General features: G+C 48.8%; 2 protein-coding genes across 3 annotated transcripts in view; one reads left to right on the top strand and one right to left on the bottom strand.

Annotated features, from left to right (window-relative positions):
• LOC135540388 (collagen alpha-1(II) chain-like) overlaps nt 1-25,987 on the top strand; it is a 103,513-nt gene that overhangs the window by 16,105 nt on the left and 61,421 nt on the right. For both annotated transcript variants that reach the window (XM_064967005.1, XM_064967006.1), the window contains 5 exons: nt 7,738-7,839; nt 8,916-8,993; nt 18,365-18,409; nt 23,822-23,875; nt 25,310-25,363. In XM_064967005.1, the coding sequence (XP_064823077.1) occupies nt 7,738-7,839; nt 8,916-8,993; nt 18,365-18,409; nt 23,822-23,875; nt 25,310-25,363 (333 nt within the window). The remainder of the gene's footprint in view (nt 1-7,737; nt 7,840-8,915; nt 8,994-18,364; nt 18,410-23,821; nt 23,876-25,309; nt 25,364-25,987) is intronic.
• LOC135525567 (fused isobutyryl-CoA mutase-like) lies at nt 19,346-23,607 on the bottom strand. Its single transcript, XM_064953262.1, has 4 exons — nt 23,595-23,607; nt 22,687-22,770; nt 21,761-21,898; nt 19,346-19,356 (listed from the first exon to the last, which is right to left on the bottom strand). The coding sequence occupies exons 1-4, from the start codon at nt 23,605-23,607 to the stop codon at nt 19,346-19,348; spliced, it is 246 nt and encodes an 81-aa protein (XP_064809334.1).

Here is a 25,987-nt window from a genome sequence, read left to right on the forward strand (position 1 = left end):
AGTAGTGCACTACAGTACATTGTGACCAGGTCCCATAGAGATCAACAGTAGTGCACTACATTACATTGTGACCAGGTCCCATAGAGATCAACAGTAGTGCACTACATTACATTGTGACCAGGTCCCATAGAGATCAACAGTAGTGCACTAAATAGGGAATATGATGCCTTTTGGGATGCATCCCTATGAGTCTTTGGCCTGGGAAGGAAGGTGTTTATGGTTGGGAAAACGTCCTCTATCACACCCTGGTGTTTATGATGGATTCCTACCATTCTTTACCTCAGCAGAGGTCAACAGAGGTCATGGACTAGGCACTCAGGTGACACATAGTTGGCTAGTGATGGCAACATGTTGAACATTGCAATAGATTGTGCTTAGGTCCAGTCCATACTAGTGAATGTTTGGATCAATTTTGAGGATTGTTTTTTAATTTTTTAATTTTTATCAGTTTTTGGGTTCAATCACATTTTCAGTCCACAATTTGCTTTTCCAGTTTATTAATTTATTGATCATTATTTTTTTTACAGAAACATTTACAACTATTAAATCTTTGTTTGCACCAAAAATAAATAAAAGGGAATGAGTGTAGTGGTGAACACATTCCTTCCTAGATTATTTGTCAGGACCATAGACTGGTGGGCTGGTTTCTCTGGACCATAGACTGGTGGGCTGGTTTCCCTGGACCATAGACTGGTGGGCTGGTTTCTCTGGATCATAGACTGGTGGGCTGGTTTCTCTGGACCATAGACTGGTGGGCTGGTTTCTCTGGACCATAGACTGGTGGGCTGGTTTCTCTGGACCATAGACTGGTGGGCTGGTTTCTCTGGATCATAGACTGGTGGGCTGGTTTCTCAGGACCATAGACTGGTGGGCTGGTTTCTCTGGATCATAGACTGGTGGGCTGGTTTCTCAGGACCATAGACTGGTGGGCTGGTTTCTCTGGACCATAGACTGGTGGGCTGGTTTCCCTGGACCATAGACTGGTGGGCTGGTTTCCCTGGACCATAGACTGGTGGGCTGGTTTCTCAGGACCATAGACTGGTGGGCTGGTTTCCCCGGACCATAGACTGTGGTGGGCTGGTTTCTCTGGACCATAGACTGTGGTGGGCTGGTTTCTCAAGACCATAGACTGGTGGGCTGGTTTCTCTGGACCATAGTCTGGTGGGCTGGTTTCCCTGGACCATAGACTGATGGGCTGGTTTCTCTGGACCATAGACTGGTGGGCTGGTTTCTCTGGACCAAAGACTGTGGTGGGCTGGTTTCTCTGGACCATAGACTGGTGGGCTGGTTTCTCTGGACCATAGACTGGTGGGCTGGTTTCTCTGGACCATAGACTGGTGGGCTGGTTTCTCTGGACCATAGACTGGTGAGCTGGTTTCTCTGGACCATAGACTGGTGGGCTGGTTTCCCTGGACCATAGACTGTGGTGGGCTGGTTTCTCTGGAACATAGACTGTGGTGGGCTGGTTTCTCTGGACCATAGACTGTGGGTGGGCTTGTTTCTCTGGACCATAGACTGGTGGGCTGGTTTCTCTGGACCATAGACTGGTGGGCTGGTTTCTCTGGACCATAGACTGTGGTGGGCTGGTTTCTCTGGACCATAGACTGTGGTGGGCTGGTTTCCCTGGACCATAGACTGGTGGGCTGGTTTCTCTGGACCATATACTGTGGTGGGCTGGTTTCTCTGGACCATAGACTGTGGTGGGCTGGTTTCCCCGGACCATAGACTGTGGTGGGCTGGTTTCTCTGGACCATAGACTGTGGTGGGCTGGTTTCTCTGGACCATAGACTGGTGGGCTGGTTTCCTGGACCATAGACTGTGGTGGGCTGGTTTCTCTGGACCATAGAGTGGTGGGCTTGTTTCTCCGGACCATAGACTGGTGGGCTGGTTTCTCTGGACCATAGACTGTGGTGGGCTGGTTTCCCCGGACCATAGACTGTGGTGGGCTGGTTTCTCTGGACCATAGACTGTGGTGGGCTGGTTTCTCTGTACCATAGTCTGTGGTGGGCTGGTTTCTCAGGACCATAGAGTGGTGGGCTGGTTTCTCCGGACCATAGACTGGTGGGCTGGTTTCTCTGGACCATAGACTGTGGTGGGCTGGTTTCTCTGGACCATAGACTGGTGGGCTGGTTTCTCCCATAGACCATGACTGGTGGGCTGGTTTCCCTGGACCATAGACTGGTGGGCTGGTTTCTCTGGACCATAGACTGGTGGGCTGGTTTCCCCGGACCATAGACTGTGGTGGGCTGGTTTCTCTGGACCATAGACTGTGGTGGGCTGGTTTCCCCGGACCATAGACTGTGGTGGGCTGGTTTCTCTGGACCATAGACTGGTGGGCTGGTTTCCCTGGACCATAGACTGATGGGCTGGTTTCTCTGGACCATAGACTGGTGGGCTGGTTTCTCTGGACCATAGACTGGTGAGCTGGTTTCTCTGGACCATAGACTGGTGGGCTGGTTTCCCTGGACCATAGACTGTGGTGGGCTGGTTTCTCTGGAACATAGACTGTGGTGGGCTGGTTTCTCTGGACCATAGACTGTGGGTGGGCTTGTTTCTCTGGACCATAGACTGGTGGGCTGGTTTCTCTGGAGCATAGACTGTGGTGGGCTGGTTTCTCTGGACCATAGACTGTGGTGGGCTGGTTTCTCTGGACCATAGACTGTGGTGGGCTGGTTTCCCTGGACCATAGACTGGTGGGCTGGTTTCTCTGGACCATATACTGTGGTGGGCTGGTTTCTCTGGACCATAGACTGTGGTGGGCTGGTTTCTCAGGAACATAGACTGTGGTGGGCTGGTTTCTCTGGACCATAGACTGTGGTGGGCTGGTTTCTCTGGACCATAGACTGTGGTGAGCTGGTTTCTCTGGACCATAGACTGTGGTGGGCTGGTTTCTCAGGAACATAGACTGTGGTGGGCTGGTTTCTCTGGACCATAGACTGTGGTGGGCTGGTTTCCCCGGACCATAGACTGTGGTGGGCTGGTTTCTCTGGACCATAGACTGTGGTGGGCTGGTTTCTCTGGACCATAGACTGTGGTGGGCTGGTTTCCCCGGACCATAGACTGTGGTGGGCTGGTTTCTCTGGACCATAGACTGTGGTGGGCTGGTTTCTCAGGACCATAGAGTGGTGGGCTGGTTTCTCCGGACCATAGACTGGTGGGCTGGTTTCTCTGGACCATAGACTGTGGTGGGCTGGTTTCTCTGGACCATAGACTGTGGTGGGCTGGTTTTTCTGGACCATAGTCTGTGGTGGGCTGGTTTCTCAGGACCATAGAGTGGTGGGCTGGTTTCTCCGGACCATAGACTGGTGGGCTGGTTTCTCAGGACCATAGACTGTGGTGGGCTGGTTTCTCTGGACCATAGACTGTGGTGGGCTGGTTTCTCTGGACCATAGACTGGTGGGCTGGTTTCCCCGGACCATAGACTGGTGGGCTGGTTTCCCCGGACCATAGACTGTGGTGGGCTGGTTTTTCTGGAGCATAGAATGTGGTGGGCTGGTTTCCCTGGACCATAGACTGTGGTGGGCTGGTTTCTCAGGACCATAGACTGGTGGGCTGGTTTCTCTGGACCATAGACTGGTGGGCTGGTTTCTCTGGACCATAAATCAAATTTATTTTTCAAATGTATTTTTTATTTTTTATTTTATATATAGCCCTTCGTACATCAGCTGATATCTCAAAGTGCTGTACAGAAACCCAGCCTAAAACCCCAAACAGCAAGCAATGCAGGTGTAGAAGCACGGTGGTCAGGAAAAACTCCATAGAAAGGCCAAAACCTAGGAAGAAACCTAGAGAGGAACCAGGTTATGTGGGGTGGCCAGTCCTCTTCTGGCTGTGCCGGGTAGAGATTATAACAGAACATGGCCAAGATGTTCAAATGTTCATAAATGACCAGCATGGTCGAATAATAATAAGGCAGAACAGTTGAAACTGGAGCAGCAGCACGGCCAGGTGGACTGGGGACAGCAATGAGTCATCATGTCAGGTAGTCCTGGGGCATGGTCCTAGGGCTCAGGTCCTCCGAGAGAGAGAAGGAGAGAATTAGAAAATGCACACTTAGATACACACAGGACCCCGAATTGGACAGGAGAAGTACTCCAGATATAACAAACTGACCCCAGCCCCCCGACACATCAACTACTGCAGCATAAATACTGGAGGCTGAGACAGGAGGGGTTAGGAGACATTGTGGCCCCCATCCGAGACTGTGGTGGGCTGGTTTCCCCGGACCATAGACTGTGGTGGACTGGTTTCTCTGGACCATAGACTGGTGGGCTGGTTTCCCTGGACCATAGACTGTGGTGGGCTGGTTTCCCCGGACCATAGACTGTGGTGGGCTGATTTCTCTGGACCATAGACTGTGGTGGGCTGGTTTCTCTGTACCATAGACTGGTGGGCTGGTTTCTCTGGACCATAGACTGTGGTGGGCTGGTTTCTCTGGACCATAGACTGTGGTGGGCTGGTTTCTCTGTACCATAGACTGGTGGGCTGGTTTATCTGGACCATAGACTGGTGGGCTGGTTTCTCTGGACCATAGACTGTGGTGTGCTGGTTTCTCCGGACCATAGACTGTGGTGGGCTGGTTTCCCCGGACCATAGACTGTGGTGGGCTGGTTTCCCCGGACCATAGACTGGTGGGCTGGTTTCCCTGGACCATAGACTGGTGGGCTGGTTTCCCCGGACCATAGACTGGTGGGCTGGTTTCTCTGGACCATAGACTGGTGGGCTGGTTTCTCTGGACCATAGACTGTGGTGGGCTGGTTTCTCTGGACCATAGACTGGTGGGCTGGTTTATCTGGACCATAGACTGTGGTGGGCTGTTTTCTCTGGATCATAGACTGTGGTGGGCTGGTTTCTCTGGACCATAGACTGTGGTGGGCTGGTTTCTCTGGACCATAGACTGTGGTGGGCTGGTTTCTCTGGACCATAGACTGTGGTGGGCTGGTTTCCCTGGACGTGTTTTTTAATCACTTTTCACCACCAACTCCTTCTTCTGGTTGTTGAATGAGCTGCATCTCCACAACACCTATTATTGGGAGTATGCATTGCAGTGATTTAAGTAACATACAGTTTTATATTGTACTATTGAGGTGTATCAGAACAGTGTGTACCATGAGATAAGAATCACACATTCTGACATTTTGTACTGTCTGTTTTTCACAAAGTGACTCAGAGAATATGGCGTGTTGTCATTATCCGTAGACTGACGGGAATATTTATGCTTCATGTAGTTGTCAGGAAGTGTTTGGAAAGGATTCCGTTTTTGTTTTAAGTTAACAATGTCTGCCTGGCCAGGTTAGAATGATTTATCATAGGTATTACTAGAGTTCACAATGAATCTGGAAATAGATACTGTCTTGGATGAAAATATTTCTGGACTTTCTAAAAATGTTTTACTGTGAAAGGTTTTATTTGTTTTTATGAATGACGAGATACTTTTTTTGTTTGTTGCCAAGTCAGAAATGTTTGGGAATCAGATGTCAAGTGAATCTGATCCACTGAATCAACATTTTTCTAGACCTTAATGTTTTTTAGACATAATATACACTGCTCAAAAAAATAAAGGGAACACTTAAACAACACAATGTAACTCCAAGTCAATCACACTTCTGTGAAATCAAACCGTCCACTTAGGAAGCAACACTGATTGACAATAAATTTTAAATGCTGTTGTGCAAATCGAATAGACAACAGGTGGAAATTATAGGCAATTAGCAAGTCACACCCAATAAAGGAGTGGTTCTGCAGGTGGTGACCACAGACCACATCTCAGTTCCTATGCTTCCTGGCTGATGTTTTGGTCACTTTTGAATGCTGGCGGTGCTTTCACTCTAGTGGTAGCATGAGACAGAGTCTACAACCCACACAAGTGGCTCAGGTAGTGCAGCTCATCCAGGATGGCACATCAATGCGAGCTGTGGCAAGAAGGTTTGCTGTGTCTGTCAGCGTAGTGTCCAGAGCATGGAGGCGCTACCAGGAGACAGGCCAGTACATCAGGAGATGTGGAGGAGGCCGTAGGAGGGCAACAACCCAGCAGCAGGACCGCTACCGCCGCCTTTGTGCAAGGAGGAGCAGGAGGAGCACTGCCAGAGCCCTGCAAAATTACCTCCAGCAGGCCACAAATGTGCATGTGTCTGCTCCGCACAGCCCTCCATGTGCTCGCCAGAGGTAGCCTGACTGCCATTAGGTACCGAGATGAGATCCTCAGACCCCTTGTGAGACCCTATGCTGGTGCGGTTGGCCCTGGCTAGACCTCATGTGGCTGGAGTGTGTCAGCAGTTCTTGCAAGAGGAAGGCATTGATGCTATGGACTGGCCCGCCCGTTCCCCAGACCTGAATCCAATTGAGCACATCTGGGACATCATGTCTCGCTCCATCCACCAATGCCACGTTGCACCACAGACTGTCCAGGAGTTGGCGGATGCTTTAGTCCAGGTCTGGGAGGAGATCCCTCAGGAGACCATCCGCCACCTCATCAGGAGTATGCCCAGGCGTTGTAGAGGCACGTGGAGGCCACACACACTACTGAGCCTCATTTTGACTTGTTTTAAGGACATTACATCAAAGTTCGATCAGCCTGTAGTGTGGTTTTCCACTTTAATTTTGAGTGTGACTCCAAATCCAGACCCCCATGTGTTGATAAATTTGATTTCCATTGATAATTTTTGTGTGATTTTGTTGTCAGCACATTCAACTATGTAAAGAAAAAAGTATTTAATAAGACTATTTCATTCATTCAGATCTAGGATGTGTTATTTTAGTGTTCCCTTTATTTTTTTGAGCAGTGTATATATATATATATATATTATAAATGCTGGAAATAATTGAGCTCATGTCCAATTCCTTCTGGGGATTTTAGCTTTAGTTGACGGCCTGTGAATGAGTTGAAGAGTAGCATTACTATTGCACCTGTACATCTGGAATGTAGTCATTTTGGAAAAACAAAATGGCACCTATCTATATGAGAGAGAGAGAGAGAGAGAGAGAGAGAGAGAGAGAGAGAGAGAGAGAGAGAGAGAGAGAGAGAGAGGGAGAGAGAGAGAGAGAGATAGAAAGAGAGAGAGAGAGAGAGTGAGAGAGAGAGAGAGAGAGAGAGGAGAGAGAGAGAGAGAGAGAGAGAGAGCCAGAGTGAGAGAGAGAGAGAGAGAGAGAGAGAGAGAGAGAGAGAAAGAGAGAGAGAGAGAGAGAGAGAGAGAGAGAGAGAGAGAGAGAGAGAAAGAGAGAGAGAGAGGGTGAGAGAGAGAAAGAGAGAGAGAGAGAGAGAGAGAGAGAGAGAGAGAGAACTGTCTGTGGAGATAATCTCACCGCTCCTTGTTGCTGATGGACAGTTTGTTGAGCCCAACTTGACATTTTCATCTGAAGTATAGACCTTATGTCACATTTTGTGACTGTTATTATTCATCTGAATGTTCTTAGATTTGATCTGCCTTTCTCTTTCTCCTACTGGTGGACATGGCTGATCTGAAAGTTGAGGAGATAAAGTATAAAGTTCAAAAGCTTTATTGTCCATTTAATGATACATTCATATAATAGTTCATGGATATATATAAGAGTTTTCTGTTTCGATGGAAGATACTGTATGATATGTTGTTTCAGGCTATTTCTACTGTTGTTGTGACTTCAGGCCTTTATTGGTCTTAACTCCTACTTCCTGAAAGGGAAGCTCGTATTCATGCAGATACTCACTGCTGTGATTTTGGTGATATAGAGAAGATATGAACTGCCCTATTCCTCTCTCAGGGCAGCCCCGGGCCCCGTGGCAGAGATGGTGAGCCTGGTACCCCCGGTAACCCTGGCCCCCCCGGACCTCCAGGACCTAACGGACCCCCTGGCCTTGGAGGAGTAAGTATCTCTGCAGAAAAAAATAATAATAATAAACTTTGAAATTGCTGGTTGTGGAGTTTGTGTAAAAAGCGAAGCACATGCTTCAGCAAGTAGGCTGTATTCGTTAATGGTAAAGACTGAAGGGTTGATAGGTGGAAAATGACTGTGAATTGAAATAGGGTTTTAGCGCCGAAGAATTAGGCAAAGAAATGATGGTGTAGTATAGAATGGAGGGTTGGAGAGAGATTACACAGTGGAATGCTTTTCATTTCTGAGGAGAGAGGAGAAGAGGAGAAAAGGAGAAGTGAAGGGAAGGGAAGGGGAGGGGGAGGGGAGGGAAGGGGAGGGAAGGGAAGGGGGAAGGGGAGGGGAGGGGAGGGGGAGGGGGGAGGGGGGAGGGGAGGGAAGGGAAGGGAAGGGAAGGGAGGGGAGGGGGAGGGGGGAAGGGAAGGGAAGGGAAGGGAAGGGAAGGGAAGGGAAGGGAAGGGAAGGGAAGGGAAGGGAAGGGAAGGGAAGGGAAGGGAAGGGAAGGGAAGGAAGGGAAGGGGAAGGGAAGGGAAGGGAAGGGAAGGGAAGAAAGGAGGTAGCATGAGAAGAAGGAGAGAGGAGGGGGAGGGAGAGGGGAGGGGGAGGGGAGGGAGGGAAGGAAGGAAGGAAGTGGAGAGAAAGGAGGTAGCATGAGAAGAGGGGAGGGGAGGGGAGGGGAGGGGCGGTGCGAATAGGGAAAGGGATTCAAATAGGTAAGGGGCTACATTTAAATTTGAAAGAGATTAAAATAGTTATCCAACCCCCCTCCCTGTGTACTCTGTTGTTGATCTGATAACCATCCCCTTCACTATCTACAGTTCTCTCACAGACAGAGACAAAACACACACACACACACACACACACACACACACACACACACACACACACACACACACACACACACACACACACACGGATCCTGTTAAGACGTGCTGTGCTGTCTGAGAGTAGACTTCCAAGACAGAAATATGCCTACTATTGAGATGAGTGTGTGTGGTATTTTATTTTTTGGTGGGGGGGGGGATCATATAACAGTGTCTTATGGATGACATTTTGTCATCCCACAGAACTTTGCTGCTCAGATGGCGGGAGGATTCGACGAGAAGGCTGGCGGAGCACAGATGGGCGTGATGCAAGGACCAATGGTGAGAGAGCTCTTGAGATACATCGTTAGATCCCTGGCGCCATTAGACCAGTTCTCTCCTATCTGCTTCAGAGTAGTATCGTTTCGCGATATGCAAGAATGCGTTGTCTGGTCTGATCTGACTAGAGGCCACGTGAGACCAGCTTCGGTGAATAGGCCTCAACATGACTCAACACTGCCCCCTGAGGTATGGGGGAGAAACTACACATCCTCCTGGCCCCCTGCTACAGGAAATATACCCCCCCCCCCTCTGTGGAGCATACCTGGGTTTGGTTTGGGAAAACAGACTTTTTTTTTCAAGTCGACTGAAAACTCCATCACATGCAGCCTCTAAGCCAAAGGGAAATGAAGAGCACACTTACTGGGAGCTATTTTGGTTTGGGAACCCACAGAGCAGTGATCGGCTTGCTGCTCCCACAGCGAGCATTTGGCTGGCTGGCTGGCTGGCTGGCTGGCTGGCTGGTGGAGCTGAAGACTGAAACCCAGCTGGTGGTCGCCACAGTGGATTGTACCCGATTCGAGGCCTGCAGAGAGGGGAAACGCAGAGCAATGTGCCTGAGACAGACTCTGTGGCTTTGGGTCTTTGGTACCAGACCCCAAAGAGAAGCCTGTCTGTCTCCTTCATTCCTCCCCCCAACCTCAATAACCCGGGCCCTGTCTGGCTCTGACTGAAGCCCAGCAAGTTTAGCTTGACAGCATCTGGCCAGAGAATGAAAGGAATAAAAAGACTGGGCTGCTCTGATGTCCCAAGTCCAGGAGTCAACCCCCTACATCTCTAGTTATACCCCCTGGTCCCTAACACAGTGTCTTCACTGAGAGTCAACCCCCTACATCTCTACATACACCCCCTGGTCCCTAACACAGTGTCTTTACTGAGAGTCAACCCCCTACATCTCTAGTTATACCCCTGGTCCCTTGTCTTAACTGAGAGTCAACCCCCTACATCTCTACCTACACCCCTGGTCCCTAACACAGTGTCTTTACTGAGAGTCAACCCCTACATCTCTAGTTATACCCCTGGTCCCTAACACAGTGTCTTCACTGAGAGTCAACCCCTCATCTCTACATACACCCCTGGTCCCTAACACTGTCTTTACTGAGAGTCAACCCCTACATCTCTACATACACCCCTGGTCCCTAATACAGTGTCTTTACTGAGAGTCAACCCCCTACATCTCTACCTACACCCCTGGTCCCTTCACAGTGTCTTTACTGAGAGTCAACCCCCTACATCTCTAGTTATACCCCCTGGTCCCTAACACAGTGTCTTTACTGAGAGTCAACCCCTACATCTCTACCTACACCCCTGGTCCCTTCACTGAGAGTCAACCCCTACATCTCTACATACACCCCCTGGTCCCTAATACAGTGTCTTTACTGAGAGTCAACCCCCTACATCTCTACCTACACCCCCTGGTCCCTAACACAGTGTCTTTACTGAGAGTCAACCCCCTACATCTCTAGTTATACCCCCTGGTCCCTAACACAGTGTCTTTACTGAGAGTCAACCCCCTACATCTCTACCTACACCCCTGGTCCCTTCACTGAGAGTCAACCCCCTACATCTCTACCTACACCCCCTGGTCCCTAACACAGTGTCTTCACTGAGAGTCAACCCCCTACATCTCTACCTACACCCCCTGGTCCCTTCACTGAGAGTCAACCCCCTACATCTCTACCTACACCCCCTGGTCCCTTCACTGAGAGTCAACCCCCTACATCTCTACCTACACCCCTGGTCCCTTCACTGAGAGTCAACCCCCTACATCTCTACCTACACCCCCTGGTCCCTTCACTGAGAGTCAATCCCCTACATCTCTACCTACACCCCTGGTCCCTAACACAGTGTCTTTACTGAGAGTCAACCCCCTACATCTCTACCTACACCCCTGGTCCCTAACACAGTGTCTTTACTGAGAGTCAACCCCCTACATCTCTACCTACACCCCCTGGTCCCTTCACTGAGAGTCAACCCCCTACATCTCTACCTACACCCCTGGTCCCTTCACTGAGAGTCAACCCCCTACATCTCTACCTACACCCCTGGTCCCTTCACTGAGAGTCAACCCCTACATCTCTACCTACACCCCTGGTCCCTTCACTGAGAGTCAACCCCCTACATCTCTACCTACACCCCCTGGTCCCTTCACTAAGAGTCAACCCCCTACATCTCTACATACACCCCCTGGTCCCTAATACAGTGTATTTACTGAGAGTCAACCCCCTACATCTCTACCTACACCCCTGGTCCCTAACACAGTGTCTTTACTGAGAGTCAACCCCTACATCTCTAGTTACACCCCTGGTCCCTAACACAGTGTCTTTACTGAGAGTCAACCCCTACATCTCTACCTACACCCCTGGTCCCTAACACAGTGTCTTTACTGAGAGTCAACCCCTACATCTCTACCTACACCCCTGGTCCCTAACACAGTGTCTTTACTGAGAGTCAACCCCTACATCTCTACCTACACCCCCTGGTCCCTAACACAGTGTCACTGAGAGTCAACCCCTACATCTCTAGTTACACCCCTGGTCCCTAACACAGTGTCTTTACTGAGAGTCAACCCCCTACGTCTCTACCTACACCCCCTGGTCCCTAACACAGTGTCTTCACTGAGAGTCAACCCCCTACATCTCTAGCTACAGCCCCTGGTCCCTTCACTGAGAGTCAACCCCCTACATCTCTAGCTACAGCCCCTGGTCCCTTCACTGAGAGTCAACCCCCTACATCTCTAGCTACAGCCCCTGGTCCCTTCACTGAGAGTCAACCCCTACATCTCTACCTAAACCCCTGGTCCCTTCACTGAGAGTCAACCCCTACATCTCTAGTTACACCCCCTGGTCCCTTCACTGAGAGTCAACCCCCTACATCTCTACCTACAGCCCCTGGTCCCTTCACTGAGAGTCAACCCCCTACATCTCTACCTATACCCCTGGTCCCTTCACTGAGAGTCAACCCCTACATCTCTACCTACACCCCCTGGTCCCTTCACTGAGAGTCAACCCCTACATCTCTACCTATACCCCCTGGTCCCTTCACTGAGAGTCAACCCCTACATCTCTACCTACACCCCTGGTCCCTTCACTGAGAGTCAACCCCCTACATCTCTACCTATACCCCTGGTCCCTTCACTGAGAGTCAACCCCCTACATCTCTACCTATACCCCTGGTCCCTTCACTGAGAGTCAACCCCTACATCTCTAGCTACAGCCCCTGGTCCCTTCACTGAGAGTCAATCCCTACATCTCAGCTACCCCCTGGTCCCTTCACTGAGAGTCAACCCCTACATCTCTACATACACCCCTGGTCCCTAACACAGTGTCTTTACTGAGAGTCAACCCCTACATCTCTACATACACCCCTGGTCCCTAATACAGTGTCTTTACTGAGAGTCAACCCCTACATCTCTACCTACACCCCTGGTCCCTTCAGTGTCTTTACTGAGAGTCAACCCCCTACATCTCTAGTTATACCCCTGGTCCCTTCACAGTGTCTTTACTGAGAGTCAACCCCCTACATCTCTACCTACACCCCCTGGTCCCTTCACTGAGAGTCAACCCCCTACATCTCTACATACACCCCCTGGTCCCTAATACAGTGTCTTTACTGAGAGTCAACCCCCTACATCTCTACCTACACCCCCTGGTCCCTAACACAGTGTCTTTACTGAGAGTCAACCCCCTACATCTCTAGTTATACCCCCTGGTCCCTAACACAGTGTCTTTACTGAGAGTCAACCCCCTACATCTCTACCTACACCCCCTGGTCCCTTCACTGAGAGTCAACCCCCTACATCTCTACCTACACCCCCTGGTCCCTTCACTGAGAGTCAACCCCCTACATCTCTACCTACACCCCCTGGTCCCTTCACTGAGAGTCAACCCCCTACATCTCTACCTACACCCCCTGGTCCCTTCACTGAGAGTCAACCCCCTACATCTCTACCTACACCCCTGGTCCCTTCACTGAGAGTCAACCCCCTACATCTCTACCTACACCCCCTGGTCCCTTCACTGAGAGTCAATCCCCTACATCTCTACCTACACCCCTGGTCCCTAACACAGTGTCTTTACTGAGAGTCAACCCCCTACATCTCTACCTACACCCCCTGGTCCCTAACACAGTGTCTTTACTGAGAGTCAACCCCCTACATCTCTACCTACACCCCTGGTCCCTTCACTGAGAGTCAACCCCCTACATCTCTACCTACACCCCCTGGTCCCTTCACTGAGAGTCAACCCCCTCTCTACCTATGGTCCCTTCACTGAGAGTCAACCCCCTACTCTACCTACACCCCTGGTCCCTTCACTGAGAGTCAACCCCCTACATCTCTACCTACACCCCCTGGTCCCTTCACTAAGAGTCAACCCCTACATCTCTACATACACCCCCTGGTCCCTAATACAGTGTCTTTACTGAGAGTCAACCCCCTACATCTCTACCTACACCCCCTGGTCCCTAACACAGTGTCTTTACTGAGAGTCAACCCCCTACATCTCTAGTTACACCCCCTGGTCCCTAACACAGTGTCTTTACTGAGAGTCAACCCCCTACGTCTCTACCTACACCCCCTGGTCCCTAACACAGTGTCTTTACTGAGAGTCAACCCCTACATCTCTAGTTACACCCCCTGGTCCCTAACACAGTGTCTTTACTGAGAGTCAACCCCCTACGTCTCTACCTACACCCCCTGGTCCCTAACACAGTGTCTTTACTGAGAGTCAACCCCCTACATCTCTAGTTACACCCCCTGGTCCCTAACACAGTGTCTTTACTGAGAGTCAACCCCCTACGTCTCTACCTACACCCCCTGGTCCCTAACACAATGTCTTCACTGAGAGTCAACCCCCTACATCTCTAGCTACAGCCCCTGGTCCCTTCACTGAGAGTCAACCCCCTACATCTCTAGCTACAGCCCCTGGTCCCTTCACTGAGAGTCAACCCCCTACATCTCTAGCTACAGCCCCTGGTCCCTTCACTGAGAGTCAACCCCTACATCTCTACCTAAACCCCCTGGTCCCTTCACTGAGAGTCAACCCCCTACATCTCTAGTTACACCCCCTGGTCCCTTCACTGAGAGTCAACCCCCTACATCTCTACCTACAGCCCCTGGTCCCTTCACTGAGAGTCAACCCCCTACATCTCTACCTATACCCCCTGGTCCCTTCACTGAGAGTCAACCCCCTACATCTCTACCTATACCCCTGGTCCCTTCACTGAGAGTCAACCCCTACATCTCTAGTTACACCCCTGGTCCCTTCACTGAGAGTCAACCCCCTACATCTCTACCTATACCCCCTGGTCCCTTCACTGAGAGTCAACCCCTACATCTCTACCTATACCCCTGGTCCCTTCACTGAGAGTCAACCCCCTACATCTCTAGTTACACCCCCTGGTCCCTTCACTGAGAGTCAACCCCCTACATCTCTACCTACACCCCTGGTCCCTTCACTGAGAGTCAACCCCTACATCTCTACCTATACCCCCTGGTCCCTTCACTGAGAGTCAACCCCCTACATCTCTACCTATACCCCCTGGTCCCTTCACTGAGAGTCAACCCCCTACATCTCTAGTTACACCCCCTGGTCCCTTCACTGAGAGTCAACCCCCTACGTCTCTACCTACACCCCCTGGTCCCTTCACTGAGAGTCAACCCCCTACGTCTCTAACTACACCCCCTGGTCCCTTCACTGAGAGTCAACCCCCTACGTCTCTAACTACACCCCCTGGTCCCTTCACTGAGAGTCAACCCCCTACATCTCTACCTACACCCCCTGGTCCCTTCACTGAGAGTCAACCCCCTACGTCTCTAACTACACCCCCTGGTCCCTTCACTGAGAGTCAACCCCCTACGTCTCTAACTACACCCCCTGGTCCCTCCACTGAGAGTCAACCCCCTACGTCTCTAACTACACCCCCTGGTCCCTCCACTGAGAGTCAACCCCCTACGTCTCTAACTACACCCCCTGGTCCCTTCACTGAGAGTCAACCCCCTACGTCTCTACCTATACCCCCTGGTCCCTTCACTGAGAGTCAACCCCCTACGTCTCTACCTATACCCCCTGGTCCCTTCACTGAGAGTCAACCCCCTACATCTCTAGCTATACCCCCTGGTCCCTTCACTGAGAGTCAACCCCCTACATCTCTACCTACACCCCCTGGTCCCTCCACTGAGAGTCAACCCCCTACATCTCTAGCTACAGCCCCTGGTCCCTTCACTGAGAGTCAACCCCCTACATCTCTAGCTACAGCCCCTGGTCCCTTCACTGAGAGTCAACCCCTACATCTCTAGCTATACCCCCTGGTCCCTTCACTGAGAGTCAACCCCCTACATCTCTACCTACACCCCCTGGTCCCTCCACTGAGAGTCAACCCCCTACATCTCTAGCTACAGCCCCTGGTCCCTTCACTGAGAGTCAACCCCCTACATCTCTAGCTACAGCCCCTGGTCCCTTCACTGAGAGTCAACCCCCTACATCTCTACCTACAGCCCCTGGTCCCTTCACTGAGAGTCAACCCCCTACATCTCTAACTACAGCCCCTGGTCCCTTCACTGAGAGTCAACCCCTACATCTCTAGCTATACCCCCTGGTCCTCACTGAGAGTCAACCCCCTACATCTCTAGCTACAGCCCCTGGTCCCTTCACTGAGAGTCAACCCCCTACATCTCTAGCTATACCCCTGGTCCCTTCACTGAGAGTCAACCCCCTACATCTCTAGCTACAGCCCCTGGTCCCTTCACTGAGAGTCAACCCCCTACATCTCTAGCTATAGCCCCTGGTCCCTTCACTGAGAGTCAACCCCCTACATCTCTAGCTATACCCCCTGGTCCCTTCACTGAGAGTCAACCCCCTACATCTCTAGCTACAGCCCCTGGTCCCTTCACTGAGAGTCAACCCCCTACATCTCTAGCTACAGCCCCTGGTCCCTTCACTGAGAGTCAACCCCCTACATCTCTAGCTACAGCCCCTGGTCCCTTCACTGAGAGTCAACCCCCTACATCTCTAGCTACAGCCCCTGGTCCCTTCACTGAGAGTCAACCCCCTACATCTCTAGCTACAGCCCCTGGTCCCTTCACTGAGAGTCCAGGAGTCAACCCCCTACATCTCTAGCTACAGCCCCTGGTCCCTTCACTGAGATTCAACCCCCTACATCTCTACCTACAGCCCCTGGTCCCTTCACTGAGAGTCAACCCCCTACATCTCTAGCTACAGCCCCTGGTCCCTTCACTGAGAGTCAACCCCCTACATCTCTAGCTACAGCCCCTGGTCCCTTCACTGAGAGTCAACCCCCTACATCTCTAACTATACCCCCTGGTCCCTTCACTGAGAGTCAACCCCCTACATCTCTAGCTACAGCCCCTGGTCCCTTCACTGAGAGTCAACCCCCTACATCTCTAGCTACAGCCCCTGGTCCCTTCACTGAGAGTCAACCCCCTACATCTCTAGCTACAGCCCCTGGTCCCTTCACTGAGAGTCAACCCCCTACGTCTCTACCTACACCCCCTGGTCCCTAACACAGTGCCTTCACTGAGAGGCGGTGTACCACAAGACCCAAATACACACCACCTCTTAAACATACATAGACAGACCCCCAAACGCACACACACACACACACAGACTCCAAACACACAGAAACACACTCCGCCTACAAATGGACATAGAGCTCCATTGACAAGCCCCTGGCCCGTTGCGGCGTGCGTTTGTCCGTCGCTCGGCGTGCGTTTGTCCGTCGCTCGCCTCGCTGAAAATATACATCTAATTCTCATCAGAGGAGCTCTGTGCTGCCTCAGGGATGTTTGCTTTGGCTGGTGCCCTGCATTTCTCTACGATAATCAGTCTACGCACCAACACTATGAATCGTGTGTTATAAAGACCATGAAAGGCTATAGATACACAGAGGGTAGTCCACGTTTCATGAGTGGAGGAGTGGAAATCTTTTTTATTTTTTTTAAGTCTTCGTTTTCTTAGCTTTCTTAGTTTTGGCTGTGACTGAAGTGGCAGCCTATTTCATCTATAGTACACTGCTTTTGCCCAGGGCCCATAGAGCTCTATTCAAAAGTAGTACACTATGCAGGGAATTACTGTAGGGTGTGACTTCAGACCCAAGCTCTAGACTTCTCATTAAACTCCGCGTTAGGTCATCTTCTCCTCTTTGTCCATGTTACAGATTTTCTCTGTGTGACAGATTTGACTCATCACCTGAATAGAGAGTGAAACGTCTCTCTCTCCCTCTTGTCTCTGATCAATGTGTAATGATGCACGACGAGGTTGAGCTGAGAAGACTACTACTCCTTCCTGACTAGATGTCTGTTGTCAAAAGTCTTTATTATTAACCAGAGGAGATTAACAACGAGATCAGTGAGCAGAGCAAAGATTTGACCCACTGCTTTTAAGATCTTATTAATAAAAATATTTAAAACTTGTTGGAGTTAGCAATGCTCATTCTAGCAGATGTTATATGTTTCTCTTTCACTCCAAAACAACCCACAGCTATTGCTTTTCCTCTAGATTCATGCTAAAGTGCAAACAAATAGTTTGACGGAAGTCACGTAGAGTACAACACTTTTGGCCCTGACCTCTGAACTACAGAAAGAGAGACTGAGTTAGAGTGAGTGAGTTAAGATCTTATTAATAAAAATATTTAAAACTTGTTGGAGTTAGCAATGCTCATTCTAGCAGATGTTATATGTTTCTCTTTCACTCCAAAACAACCCACAGCTATTGCTTTTCCTCTAGATTCATGCTAAAGTGCAAACAAATAGTTCGACGGAAGTCACGTAGAGTACAACACTTTTGGCCCTGACCTCTGAACTACAGAAAGAGAGACTGAGTTAGAGTGAGTGAGAAAAACAGAGAGGGAGAGAGAAAAGAGAGATTCAGAGAAAACAGAGAGAGGGGGGGAGTGAGAGAAAGAGAGAGAGGGGGGTGTGAGAAAGAGAGAGAGAAAGAGAGAGAGAGAAAGAGATAGAGAGGGAGTGAAAGAAAGAGATAGAGTGCCACTGTGGAATTCCAAAAATGATTTATGGTTCTGACAGGCAGGCAGGAGACAGGCAGCAGGATAGTGAGTTTGTGTTGCTGAGGGGCAAAGAAGAAGAAGTCAAAGAAGAAGAAAGAAGCCAAAGAAGAAGAAAGAAGACAGCGAAGAAGAAGAAGCCAACAATAGGTTTTATAACACAAGAGAAAAGAGAAGTTGAAGTGAAGGTCCACACTTCTTTCTCTTCCAACCCCCAGTTCTGAAATATGTTCAACTTAATTATAACAACTAGAAACTAACATATATATTTTTTTACCTTGGGTTGTTTGGAGGTTAGTTGAGCTTAAGGTAGTGTGGAAGATCATATCTAACATGTCTTCATCTCCCACCAGGGGCCTATGGGTCCTCGAGGACCACCTGGACCTTCTGGAGCTCCTGTGAGTACCTGCACACACACACACACACACACACACACCCACAAGCGCACACACACACACAAACACCCACACACGCACACACACACACCCACACACGCACGCAGACACACACACACACACACACATGCACACGCGCACATGCGCGCACGCACACACGCACACACACACACACACACACACACACACACACACACACACACACACACACACACACACACACACACACACACACACACACAGAGACTCCCGTCAACAAGCCTATAACAGTTGGTACTGTGCACGCTTAGACATATATAAACATGTGTATCAGTTCAGCCCAGAGCCATGTATATCAGTTCAGCCCAGAGCCATGTATATCAGTTCAGCCCAGAGCCATGTGTATCAGTTCAGCCCAGAGCCATGTATATCAGTTCAGCCCAGAGCCATGTATATCAGTTCAGCCCAGAGCCATGTATATCAGTTCAGCCCAGAGCCATGTGTATCAGTTCAGCCCAGAGCCATGTATATCAGTTCAGCCCAGAGCCATGTGTATCAGTTCAGCCCAGAGCCATGTGTATCAGTTCAGCCCAGAGCCATGTATATCAGTTCAGCCCAGAGCCATGTGTATCAGTTCAGCCCAGAGCCATGTGTATCAGTTCAGCCCAGAGCCATGTATATCAGTTCAGCCCAGAGCCATGTGTATCAGTTCAGCCCAGAGCCATGTATATCAGTTCAGCCCAGAGCCATGTATAAACATGTATATCATATGCAAAGGTATACAGTCTACTGGTACATTATGATATGACTGTGGTTCTTTACACTAGTTTGTCCCATAGCACTCAGTCAAATAACTTCACAAAGTTCAGTATTGAGTTTAATTATTAGTCAGAAGGCTAGTTCTCGTCGTACTGTATGTGTATAGATGAAGGCCTGAATCAAACAGTGAGTGAATACATGTCATGTCAGCACTGAAACAGAGGCATACACCATGAACACGGAATACATGTTCCCATATACACTAGCTAGGTTACTGTGCCTGTTAGGCCCTTCCCCTCACCCGCCCCCCAGACATAGGTTCAAATAGTATTCAAAATATTTTGCTTTAGTCTTCCTGGAGTGCCAGGATGTGCTCATTTCGGGACTACTCCAATGATTCCATTGCACCAGGGTAGCTCAAGCACAGCTAAAGAATTGGAAATATTGCAAATCCCATTTGAACCCAGGTATGATCCTCAGCCCTCTACCCAAAGCCCGCTCGGCCCCTGTCCTCTCCTATCTTTCCTCTAAAGTAATTAAAGTGGCAGGTGTTGCCAGCTAGCCAGAGGACATGTCTGAGCATGAATCTTTGGAGAGCTTTGCATTTTGATCCACACCCTGTAGACCCTGTATTAGCTGTACTAGCTGTACTAGCTGCATTAGAACCCTGTATTAGCTGTACGAGCTCTACTAGCTGTATTAGAACCCTGTATTAGCTGTACTAGCTGTATTATAACCCTGTATTGGCTGTATTAGCTGTACTAGCTATATTAGCTGTATTAGCTGTACTAGCTGTATTATAACCCTGTATTAGCTGTACTAGCTGTATTAGCTGTATTAGCTGTATTAGCTGTATTAGCTGTACTAGCTGTATTAGCTGTACTAGCTATATTAGCTGTATTAGCTGTACGAGCTGCACTAGCTATATTAGAACACTGTATTAGCTGTAGTAGCTTTAATAGCTGTACTGGCTGTAGACCCTGTATTAGCTGTACTAGCTGTATTAGCTGTACAAGCTGTATTAGCTGTATTAGCTGTACCAGCTGTATTAGCTGTACAAGCTGTATTAGCTGTACTAGCTGTACTAGCTGTACTAGCTGTATTAGCTGTATTAGCTGTACTAGCTGTTTTAGCTGTACTAGCTGTACTAGCTGTACTAGCTGTACTAGCTGTATTAGCTGTTTTAGCTGTACTAGCTGTTTTAGCTGTACTAGCTGTTTTAGCTGTACTAGCTGTATTAAAACCCTGTATTAGCTGGACTAGCTGTACTAGCTGTATTAGCTGTACTAGCTGTACTAGCTGTTTTAGCTGTACTAGCTGTATTAGCTGTACTAGCTGTTTTAGCTGTTTTAGCTGTTTTAGCTGTACTAGCTGTACTAGCTGTATTAGCTGTACTAGCTGTATTAGCTGTACTAGCTGTACTAGCTGTTTTAGCTGTACTAGCTGTATTAGCTCTACTAGCTGTACTAGCTGTACTAGCTATTTTAGCTGTACTAGCTGTATTAGCTCTACTAGCTGTATTAGAACCCTGTATTAGCTGTACTAGCTGTACTTGCTGCACTAGCTGTATTAACTTTAGTAGCTGTACTATCTGTATTAGAACCCTGTATTAGCTGTACTAGCTGCATTAACTGTCCAAGCTGTAGACCCAGTACTAGCTGTAGACTCTGTACTAGCTGTACTAGCTGTAGACCCCGTACAAGCTGTGTTAGCTGTAGTAGCTGTAAACCCTGTACTAGCTGTACTAGTTGTAGTAGCTGTAGACCCTGTACTAGCTGTACTAGCTGTAGTAGCTGTAAACCCCGTACTAGCTGTACTAGCTGTAGTAGCTGTAGACCCTGTACTAGATGTACTAGCTGTGTTAGCTGTAGTAGCTGTAAACCCTGTACTAGCTGTAGTAGCTGTAGACCGTGTACTAGCTGTGTTAGCTGTAGTAGCTGTAAACCCTGTACTAGCTGTGCTAGCTGTAGACCCTGTACTAGCTGTGCTAGCTGTAGTAGCTGTACTAGCTGTGTTAGCTGTAGTAGCTGTAGACCCTGTACTAGCTGTACTAGCTGTAGACCCTGTACTAGCTGTACTAGCTGTGTTAGCTGTAGTAGCTGTAAACCCTGTACTAGCTGTGCTAGCTGTAGACCCTGTACTAGCTGTGCTAGCTGTAGTAGCTGTACTAGCTGTGTTAGCTGTAGTAGCTGTAAACCCTGTACTAGCTGTAGTAGCTGTAGACCGTGTACTAGCTGTGTTAGCTGTAGTAGCTGTAAACCCTGTACTAGCTGTGCTAGCTGTAGACCCTGTACTAGCTGTACTAGCTGTAGTAGCTGTAGACCCAGTACTAGCTGTATTAGCTGTAGTAGCTGTAAACCCTGTACTAGCTGTATTAGCTAGCTGTTGTAGACCCTGTACTAGCTGTGCTAGCTGTAGTAGCTGTACTAGCTGTGTTAGCTGTAGTAGCTGTAAACCCTGTACTAGCTGTAGTAGCTGTAGACCGTGTACTAGCTGTGTTAGCTGTAGTAGCTGTAAACCCTGTACTAGCTGTGCTATCTGTAGACCCTGTACTAGCTGTGCTAGCTGTAGTAGCTGTACTAGCTGTGTTAGCTGTAGTAGCTGTAGACCCTGTACTAGCTGTAATAGCTGTAGACCCTGTACTAGCTGTACTAGCTGTGTTAACTGTAGTAACTGTAGATCCTGTACTAGCTATACTAGCTGTGTTAGCTGTAGTAGTTGTAGACCCTGTACTAGCTGTGTTAGCTGTAGTGACTGTAAACCCTGTACTAGCTGTGCTAGCTGTAAACCCTGTACTAGCTGTACTAGCTGTAGACCTTGTACTAGCTGTGCTAGCTGTAAACCCTGTACTAGCTGTGCTAGCTGTAGTAGCTGTAAACCCTGTACTAGCTGTGCTAGCTGTAGACCCTGTACTAGCTGTAGTAGCTGTAGACCCTTTACTAGCTGTGTTAGCTGTAGTAGCTGTAAACCCTGTACTAGCTGTGCTAGCTGTAAACCCTGTACTAGCTGTGCTAGCTGTAAACCCTGTACTAGCTGTAGTAGCTGTAGACCCTGTACTAGCTGTAGACCCTGTACTAGCTGTATTATCTGTACTAGCTGTATCCTGTACTAGCTGTAGCTTAGCTGTAGATCCTATCTGTACTAGCTGTGTTAGCTGTAGTAGCTGTAGACCCTGTACTAGCTGTGCTAGCTGTAGACCCTGTACTAGCTGTGTTAGCTGTAAACCCTGTACTAGCTGTAGTAGCTGTAGACCCTGTACTAGCTGTACTAGACCCTGTACTAGCTGTGTTAGCTGTAGTAGCTGTAAACCCTGTAGCTGTATTAGCTGTAGTATCCCTGTACTAGCTGTGTTAGCTGTAGTAGCTGTAGACCCTGTACTAGATGTACTAGCTGCTAGCTGTAAACCCTGTACTAGCTGTAGTAGCTGTAAACCCTGTAGCTAGCTGTGCTAGCTGTGCTAAACCCTGTACTAGCTGTGCTAGCTGTAAACCCTGTACTAGCTGTAGTAGCTGTAGACCCTGTACTAGCTGTATTAGCTGTACTAGCTGTATTAGCTGTATTAGCTGTACTATCTGTACTAGCTGTGTTAGCTGTAGTAGCTGTAGACCCTGTACTAGCTGTGCTAGCTGTAAACCCTGTACTAGCTGTGCTAGCTGTAAACCCTGTACTAGCTGTAGTAGCTGTAGACCCTGTACTAGCTGTATTAGCTGTACTAGCTGTATTAGACCCTGTACTTGTAGTAGCTGTACCCTTTACTAGCTGTGTTAGCTGTGTAGCTGTAACCCTTTAGTAGCTGTAAACCCTGTACTAGCTGTGCTAGCTGTAAACCCTGTACTAGCTGTGCTAGCTGTAAACCCTGTACTAGCTGTAGTAGCTGTAGACCCTGTACTAGCTGTAGACCCTGTACTAGCTGTATTAGCTGTACTAGCTGTATTAGCTGTATTAGCTGTACTATCTGTACTAGCTGTGTTAGCTGTAGTAGCTGTAGACCCTATACTAGCTGTGCTAGCTGTAAACCCTGTACTAGCTGTGCTAGCTGTAAACCCTGTACTAGCTGTAGTAGCTAGCTGTTGAGCTGTACTTAGCTGTAGACCCTGTACTAGCTGTATTAGCTGTACTAGCTGTATAAGCTGTATTAGCTGTACTATCTGTACTAGCTGTGTTAGCTGTAGTAGCTGTAGACCCTATACTAGCCGTGCTAGCTGTAAACCCTGTACTAGCTGTAGTAGCTGTAGACCCTGTACTAGCTGTATTAGCTGTACTAGCTGTATTAGCTGTATTAGCTGTACTATCTGTACTAGCTGTGTTAGCTGTAGTAGCTGTAGACCCTGTACTAGCTGTCCTGGCCCCAAAGGGAGTGGGATCAGACTCAGATATGATCAGGACATGGGTTGATTTGATGTGTGTGAGTATTTGTGTAGACTTCTAGTTAGACTTAGGAATTCTAAACTTGTGACAGCCATCCTAGATCAGGTCTAGCTGAAGTCAATACCTAGGTATTACAAAAAATAATATTGTAATATTATCTACCTCCTTTAGTATTTCCTTTCTGTAATGTCATCTGAGGAATCAAAGTCAATATCACACACATTATCAAAAGGCCGATGACCATCTAAAATAATCTGGTTAACTTCACAGACCTCTCTAACCTCTCCTCTCCCTTCTCTTCTGTCCCAGGGTCCACAAGGTTTCCAAGGCAACCCCGGAGAGGCTGGAGAGCCCGGATCAGCTGTAAGTATCCCATAATAGTTACCCACAAGTGTGAGGGTCTATTCACATCCCCTCTTCAATCAATCAAATGTATTTATAAAGCACGTTTTACATGAGCAGTTGTCACACACACACACACACACACACACACACACACACACACACACACACACTCCTAGGATGGTGTGAGGGCTTAATGAGAGCCACTGTGTTAATCTCCTCCTGCTGACGCCTGGACAGAAAGACAGACAGACAGACAGACAGACAGACAGACAGACAGACAGACAGACAGACAGACAGACAGACAGGGAGCGACAGAGGTCTACCGCCAACCTCCAGTCCACAGTTCATACATCATTACCTGCAATTAGAATCAAACCTGCTGGCTTTGTTGTTGGCAGGACCAGATGAATCACATCAGTTCCCAAAAACACACACACACCCACACACACACACACACACACACACACACACACACACACACACACACACACACACACACACACACACACACACACACACACACATACACACACACACAAAAACATGTTATCCCCAAAAAGAACCCTATTACAGAATCTGTAGCCAGGAAACAGCAGGCCAGAACACTCAGGTTAAAGAACCTTAACAACCTAAAGGTTTACCGGTAAAGTCCATTCATTCTTCCCATAGAAAGAGGCCATAAGAGGTCGCCAGAAATGTTGAAACAATTGGGAGAAAAAACAAACATAATATTTTACTTGTAAAAATGTGTATTGTTTGTTTTTAGCCATAGAAGTTGTCAATTCTCTTTCCTCTCCATTGTTATGCACTGTCCCAGCATAACTTGGCAAGATGTGAAAATCACAATAATAAAAACCACTTCAAGACACTTCCCATAATGATTGACATCGGATGTTCGTTACCTCTGTCTGTCTGGATTACAACAGCTCCTCTTCTATAATCCAAATCATAATTAACATCGTCTGTGGCCATGTTTTTTATATATCTCCTCTGGCATCTCTTTAAAAACTTCTCAGCCAGGGGATCTAGTTAATATGAGAGGGAAATGCCTTTACAACACACACACACGCACGCACGCACGCACACACACACACACACACACACACACACACACACACACACACACACACACACACACACACACACACACACACACACACACACACACACACACACACACACTCCGTCTCTCCTGTCGCTGTAGTGTATTCCCTCTACAGCAGTGCCCTCCAGTGGCTGTGTGTGGTAACTGTCTGTCTGACTGACTGTTTCTGTTCTGTGTGGAAACTGTCTATCTGACTGACTGTCTCTGTTCTGTGTGGTAACTGTCTGTCTGTCTGTCTGTCTGTCTGTCTATCTGTCTGTCTGTCTGTCTGTGTTCGGTGTGTTAACAGTCTGTCTGACTAACTGTCCTACCTGTTCTGACTAACTGTCTCTGTTCTCTCCTGACAGGGCTCGTTGGGTCCCCGTGGTCCACCCGGACCCTCTGGTAAACCTGGAGATGATGTAAGTGGAACTACTGACACCTTCACTGTCAAACACACAACTGGAGACTCTTCCACAGGCTATTGAGGAAGTGTTTGATACATGAAACTAACACTGTCAAACACAGCCCCCCCCCCCCCCGGTCCATACACAAGAAGGACGGCTGCTGGCAGACTGTTCAGCGATAAAGTAAAAAAAAACACTATAAAGTGTTGTTACACTGTCCTAAACAATTCCCCCACACATAGAAACGTCATGCTAACTCGGGCTAGGAGATTTTCCTGATGAGGTGATGTTACATGGTGATCCTTCAGGGCCTTCTACGGTCCATCTTGTAAAGTCCATGTGTGAGGCAGTCAGTATAACACTCCCCGTCCAAACTTCTCCCACACCCATGTATTCTCCCCTCCACAGTCACAATGACATGTTTTCCCCATTGGCTCGGTGACTGGTCTTGTGATCATGATGATAAACGTTCGTCTGATATGAATGTGATAATCATTACAGCCCCCAGCGGACCTGTATCTGCACCGAACACCGTCCCCACCAACCCACCACCATATCCCATCGTCCCCACCAACCCCACCAATCCACCACCATATCCCATCGTCCCCACCAACCCACCAACCCACCAACCCCACCAAC

The sequence above is a fragment of the Oncorhynchus masou genome, chromosome 5 (assembly GCF_036934945.1).
Source record: "Oncorhynchus masou masou isolate Uvic2021 chromosome 5, UVic_Omas_1.1, whole genome shotgun sequence".
NCBI lineage: Eukaryota > Metazoa > Chordata > Actinopteri > Salmoniformes > Salmonidae > Oncorhynchus > Oncorhynchus masou.